The sequence below is a fragment of the Carex rostrata genome, chromosome 2 (genome assembly GCF_964058835.1).
Source record: "Carex rostrata chromosome 2, lpCarRost1.2, whole genome shotgun sequence".
Lineage (NCBI taxonomy): Eukaryota > Viridiplantae > Streptophyta > Magnoliopsida > Poales > Cyperaceae > Carex > Carex rostrata.
Window position 1 is genome coordinate 16,057,843 of NC_135919.1, and position 7,136 is coordinate 16,064,978.

Consider the following 7,136-nt stretch of genomic DNA (forward strand, 5'->3'; position numbering starts at 1 on the left):
ATCTTTTAACTTTTTAAATGTTATTTTTGAGAGACCGATTTATATGGTATTATGCATGGTCGACCATATTCGTCTGTACTATGGATCAATATCTTTGTTTTTAGAATTCTAACTATCTATAATAACTGATCAATTTCATATACTTGCATACTAAAATTTAAATATTTTAAATATATTTTACTATTTTTCTTAGATGAATAGAAAATTACTATTTTTGAATGAACTACAATCTTTAGATCCACCGATTTTCTATCTATCTAATAAAATAGTAAGAAAATATAAAAAAAAAAAAAATTTGATGTACATGTACACTTTTATATGGAGATTATTTTAAACAATTCAGATCGATTTAATTTAAAAATAAAAATTAACTCATTTTTTAATTAAATTTTTAACCTACAATTTCTTACATAAATGATAATGTATTATCCATTAAACTACAAACTCGTTTTCGATTTGTTAAAAAGTTATTTATGTGTAAACCTTTACAAGTAGCTAGTATGTTCTAGCAAAATATCTAGAATATTCATGATCAGGGGCGGATCTACTGTAGCACAGGGGGGGGGGGGGGGGGGTCAGTCGCCCCCCCCCCTTGAATTTCGAGTTTTAGTAGTGATTTATTGGTATCGATCGACTCTGCCCCTCTCTGGAAATTTTTTTGCCCCCCTTTGAGTGTTTGAGTTGTAATTTGGGTTAAATTTAGTGTTAAAATCAAAATAAATTTCTTAAATTATGATTGGTAATATTAATTACAAGTTATAGGATCATAAATTATAAGTCAAGGTGTTGAAAAAATAAGTCAAAACATTATTTTTTTATCGAGTACTCAATTAGTTAATGGGTTTAAATCCGATAAGTTATTTAAATCCGATTCGATATCTTTTTGCCCCTCCCTGGCGAAAATCCTGGGTCCGCCCCTGTTCATGATACTTTTAGGACGAGGATATATATTTTGTAAATATATCTAGATCTATACTTTAGCATTAATTGTCACAAAATTAGACAAGTATATAAAAGTAAGATGGAAAATTTGTATGTGAATCCAATTATAGAAAGAATAAAATAAAATTTTGAAAGTGTCCTTCCGTGCCTTTCCTTTCCTCAACAGAACCAACTCAAATTAAACTTCATATATATATACAGAACTAAACATTATTAAGCCTAATTAATCCCACCACGATATTCTAAAGGCAATATCAAAGTCGTAAGCTAAATAATAAAAAAGACAAGTCATGCATGACTAGTGGTAGCTCGGTGCATGTTCGGTCAATTCTTTTTTTCTCCGTCTCACTAAAACCAATTATAAGAATTTGAGCACCAAAATATATGACTAATAAAGACACTAGATTTGTTTCATAAGTAGTAAAAAACGACTATATATATCAAGAAATTAATTAAGGACCCATATCGCGCGACAAACTGCATGCCAACGAACTAATTATATATTAAGCTTGTGGCATTTAGCAGACCCAAGTCGGCCTAACTATTTGCGTTCGACCTACCATATATATATGCATCAACTTTTTGAAACGGGGACAGGTATGTGTCATTACACTCTGCTAATAAATTACACAAAAGTGGTGAGAACGGAGAATTGCAATATAACACTGTCTTGAATTAATGCATGTATATATATATATACTTAAAGAGTACACTTTTTTGCCTTATCTTATGACTTGGCGACATGGCAAAAAGTTATATATTTCTAAATTTCTAATAGCATCCAAAGCGGAGAAGGTAAAAAAAATTGCACAAGAACAGAAGTGTATGCGTTGCACCAATTATCATAGATCTAATAGACTTAGAAGAAGCACACATGTTTTTTTTGTACGTGTTACTTATTATAGAAGCTAAATAGACAATGTGAAGTGCTGCCATGCACCGATAATTATATAAATTTGCCAAAAGTTGCAACTTTCTGATACGGCACGCTTCGATCTGTTGCATGATCTTAAAAAAAAAACAGAAATAAAGAGTAATAATTGGGTTTACACACAAACTTCTACTATCGGAACGATGTTACATTTTGTAGTTTGTTCCAAAAGTTGCAATTTAAGAAAATCTAGACATGTACATATAAAATTCACCAAAACTTGAATTGAAAAAATGATTTATTTAAAGCGGATAGTTTTTTTTTTTTTTTTTGATATCTATGTTTTATGATGTTGATTAGTGATTACCCATTAACATATGCATGTGCGCACCTTTGACAGGATGCTATATATGCATATCTCAAAAATTTAAGGAACCAGATCTCCTGCCCCTTGGGGTGCAGGAAAGCGGGGTGGGTCCGGTTACTGTTAAAAGGTTTAGGGTTAAAGTAGTTTTGGATTTAAGGTTATATGGGGACCCATTCTGCAGTGACTCGGGGAGCAGAAATTTCCTGCCCCCAGGGGGGGCAGACGATTCGGTTCCAAAATTTAAACCCATACTTCCGTATCAAACTACAAGCATATTCAAAGAGGACTTTGTCATATTTTCTTAAATTGCAAGGGTGGTCAATAATGTTCAAGCAGGTAACCAAGGGCTGATCGACAAACTTTAATTACTATAAAATTGATTAAACTAATAGTTGCAAATATGATTCCTATACCAAACTAATTTTGGACGTTACTAGCTACCTAGTACTATATATATAATTGTTTCACGCATGATAACTTTTGAAATATAGGAATTTGAACTTTGAAACATCCAGTAAGAACTTTTTATATGAATCAATTATTAATGATTAAAGAATGAATTGCTTCCAGTACCATATAGTTAGGTCATTCCCCTTCTACTTCAAATTCAAAGATGATTAATTAAAGAATGAATTCATTGGAAAAAGTTCTCATGCATGTATTAATGTCATAATTTCAATGTTTTGATCTGGTCTTTCTGATTAATTTTTTTTATCTATTCGTAAATGGTTGAGATCGATATAGAAGTCAAAGTATATCAATATGGTCATTAAAAAATAATTTCATGGAATAATGTCCATACTGACCCTTTTCTTGCATGTTCATCATTGACTTATTTGTATGACATAATTATTGAGATAATATAGCATGGTTTATAAAATTTTTGTTAAATGACTTCGTTCTATAATTTAATTGCAAAAGTAAAAAAAATAAAAGGACTTCATTTTACATATGTGATGATTATGTACCGATCAAGAGCCGTTTATACATTGACGTGGATGGTTAAATGACTTCGTTCTAGTATTTATTAAAATGTGCTTGAAGACCAAATTTTATATTTTTTAGAATTTTTTTACTATTTATTAAGATAGTTTGAAAATCGCTATTTTTTAATGATGCAGAATTTTAATAAAAACAGCGATTTTCAAACCATCTTAATAAATAGTAAAAAAAATTTCAAAAAATGTAAATTTGGTCTCCAAGCATATTTTAATATAGATTAAACATCTAACGGTTTGGATCGGCTATTTGGACTTCGAAACTAGAGATATGAGCGCGAATTAAAACAACCCGTTTAATTCGCGAAGTAGCGTAGCCATACTCTATATATATATGAGATGGGCTACGGTGAGCCATGGAGTAAAATGAGTTGGTGCTCCATGGCACTATATTTTTATTTTGAAAATTCAAACGACCGATCCGAACCGCTCAACATGATCTCCATATTGAAATGTGCTTGGAGACCAAATTTTACATTTTTTGGAATTTTTTTTACTATTTATTAAGCAATTTTGAAAATCGCTGATCCGATGGTCCATAAATTTTTACTGTTTTTTATTGTTCACAGTAAATCAGTAATTTTCAAAATTGTTTAATAGATAGTAAAACAATTTCTAAAAAATGTAAAATTTTGGTCTCCAAACACATTTCAATATGGAGATCATGTTCAGCAGTTCGGATCGGTCGTTTGGATTTTCAAAATAAAAATATAATGTCATAGAACACTAACTCATTTTACTTCATGGCTCACCGCCATCTCATATATATATATATATTTGCAGCATCAACTAGAGGCAATTGTTATGGTTTTTTTTTTTGGATGAAAAGGCAGCAACGTGGCAACTAGCTAGTTGTATATATGGAAGCAACAATTAATGCTTGTAAAGACATTGTTCCATTTTAATGTTCAATTAGTTGGGGGTAACCATTTAGGGACCCAAGAAAAGTTGAGGCTTTAATGGTCATTGAAAAGTTAAGCATTTAATGGTCAGGTTGATGATTTGTCCAGTACTAAGGAACTTGCAAATATATGGAGTTGAGTAAAATTAATTACAATCCTAAATAAATGCATGCATGTAATTTATCACGGATATTTTTGAATATATCAATGTAAAATTATCTGGAAGTGTTTTCCAACATATTAAACGGCTAAGATTTATTTATCCTTTAAAATTAAAAATTAAGTAACACTATTGTACTGCTAAAATTTAATTGGTATTTTAAATTAACAGAAAACTGTGGAGAAATTATTTTTTGCATCAAGCCAGTAAATGATAACGAAACCACTGATATCATAGTTCTAGCGAAAAAAAAAATTGTAGTATAAGTTCTATGTAATAATTCTTTTTTTTTTGTCAAATCATGAAATTATTAATGGCGTGGGAGTTGTTAAAGAAATTAATGAGATAACAATGACATGCGCTTTTGTTAATGAAGAAAGCTTGCAATGAAGGTTCAGTATTATTGTAAAATTTGTACTGCTTAATTACTCATTAACTTTTGCTCCTTTTTTGCTTATATTAATAATCGAACAAGTATAGATCATAAATATATACATCTCAATAGAAAGTCAGATCATAAATATATACATCTTTAATTAATGAGCAGAAAGGTTCAGCCCAAGTATATCTCATTCTCACGAAAAAAGAAAAATGCAAAAAAAAAAAAAATGAAAACCAGATTCAAGATAAGAATTATATATCAGCAAGTAATTCCTTGTATATATATATATATTTATATGTCGTATTTCTCTTTATATGTTAGTGTACAAAACTAGAAGAGGAACGAACGGAATTTTCAGCATCTCCTCCCGGACCCTAGATCATCCACAACAAAATTTACATGGATAATCCGGCTCCCTCCTGCTATCCTATCTATTAATCTATTATCAACATTTTGTTGCAAAAAGGCAGAAAAAGAAGAAGAAGAATTAATGTATCTGCCGCTCTCTTTAAATATTGAGAGATTGTACTAGGTTGCCTAATTGAAAGGCTGCAGCCTCGAATCTCCATGCGTTATCTAAACTTTGCTTGGAGATAAAATCTTTCAGTGTTGTGAAAATGTCTCCACCTTCACTTTTCATTTGAGCCATCTGCGCAGGGCATTTCAGCAACCCTAGGTATGCATCCAAATCATGCACACATGCCGGGTTGTTCATCTTGAAGAAGTTCAATGCCAATTCAACTCCTACATGTGTGTAGCAGGAGCAACTCCATGGCATATCAAACCTCTCCCCTAAAGCCCTCAAGTTCTCATTTAGGAACACACCGGGTAGTTTCGTTACCGGGTCATTCACATTTACAACTCTTAGAACCTTAACACCGAGCTCTTCGCATCTCTCCTTAAACCCTAAATTTCCAACCCTCGGGCCTGCATAAGAATATACCGTGATTGGGATTTTCCTTCCGGAAGCATCCCGGTTGAGCCCTAGTTCGGCCAGGTCATAGCCAAGCAGTGTTGCTAGAGAGCTTCCCATGCTGTGCCCGGCCAATGTGATGCTGATATCTTCATCCTTGTATATATTAATGAGGCGTGAGATCTCAGAGAGGAGTTGATTTCTGCAACAGCCTGTGGTGAATTTCGCACTGTTGTCAGATGAGGTGTACAAGCTCAAAAACCCTGATTCCACCTTGACATCTGGCCGGTCATTGTGGGGGTCGAACCGTGCCGGTGTGAGTGAGCTCATCAAGTTTGCAACCCACTCGGCACTTGTGATGGTGCCTCTAAATGAGACAATTATATCCCTTCGACCCAAACGCTTGATCTCTTTCTCATCTGTGGCGACTGCAACGTATCCAATCCAACGGCTACAACAAGTCGGCATGTCAATACCGGGTGTTGCATAGATGTACTTGGTGACTGTGTAGCCTGAATGGCCCAAACCAGTTTCTTGCATCATGCGGCTCTTCCCGTATTTGCAATTGAGATACCTCTTCGATCTTGGGTCCAAATCAAAGGCCTTATAGCATGCCGTTACCAATTCACCATACCGGATTATCTCAGCCCGGAGAAGCGGATGCAGTGGTTCCATCAAATTTGCCCAATCAGATGCACCTTGGATCTCTTTCCACATGTTGGCAAGTGAAGGTCTGGGCTCGGTACGAATAACCGGCAATGTTTTGGTGATATGTCTGATGGAAACTGACGGTGCTGATGTACTGGTTGCTTGGTTCTGACGGCACAAGTTAGATGGCACAGCAACTGCCGTAGCTGTGGCAGTGGCATAGAGCCGCGTTGATTGATGCTTGCGGTGCGAGATGGAAGAAGAGCTAAACATAGAAATGCTTGATGCCATTTAATTTGGGTTATTTTTTATATTTTATGCGCTTAGTTTTTCTTTGGGTTGGTGTGAGAGTGAGGAAAAGAGAGAGAGAGGGAGAGAAGAGAGAGACAGAGGCGGATACTAATTGGGTGTGATGTGTGCGATCAATATATATATGACGAGATGTTGAGCCACAAAATAACACGGTTTGTGTTGTTAACTCACATGCTTCATCCGGTCGCTATTACACATTTTTCTCCGTTTGTTTTCAAACTGAGCCGTCCATGCATCTCAAAAATTCAATTCCATACTATATGTACTATATAGGTACATTGTTGCATCAATGTATGCTTAAATCATAATTATACAAACAATATAATTCATCCACTTAAGTTGATATCGAACCAGTTTATTTGATATCATACAAATTAACATGCTTTGATCCATTATTTTCATTCATCACTAAATTAAATGCATGGTGTTGTGAAAGGGATATCTCCAGTAAAGAATGTAATGGAGAAAAGGAGCATGTCTACCAAATGGCGACCGAGTGGACTTTTTGGAGTTAAGCCACGTTTGGCGCGGGGCAATTGACTGCGGAAGTACTGGAGAGGAACTGAGGGAGTGACGAACTTTGTTAATTACTTTTTGGACGGTTGGGGTCCGGATTGCGGCTCTTCGACCTGTGGGGCCCA

General features: G+C 34.3%; 1 protein-coding gene across 1 annotated transcript; it reads right to left on the reverse strand.

Moving 5' to 3' along the window:
* Positions 1-4,869: 4,869 nt before the first annotated feature.
* Positions 4,870-6,574, reverse strand: LOC144550579 (galactolipase DONGLE, chloroplastic-like). The gene has a single exon (XM_078298582.1). It carries the CDS (start codon positions 6,472-6,474, stop codon positions 5,131-5,133), a length of 1,344 nt encoding a protein of 447 aa, XP_078154708.1. The 5' UTR covers positions 6,475-6,574; the 3' UTR covers positions 4,870-5,130.
* Between the last annotated feature and the right edge of the window lie 562 nt (positions 6,575-7,136).

Bases quoted from the DNA above. Each gene is read 5' to 3' on its own strand.
- LOC144550579 (XM_078298582.1), bottom strand. From the start codon at position 6,474: ATGGCATCAAGCATTTCTATGTTTAGCTCTTCTTCCATCTCGCACCGC.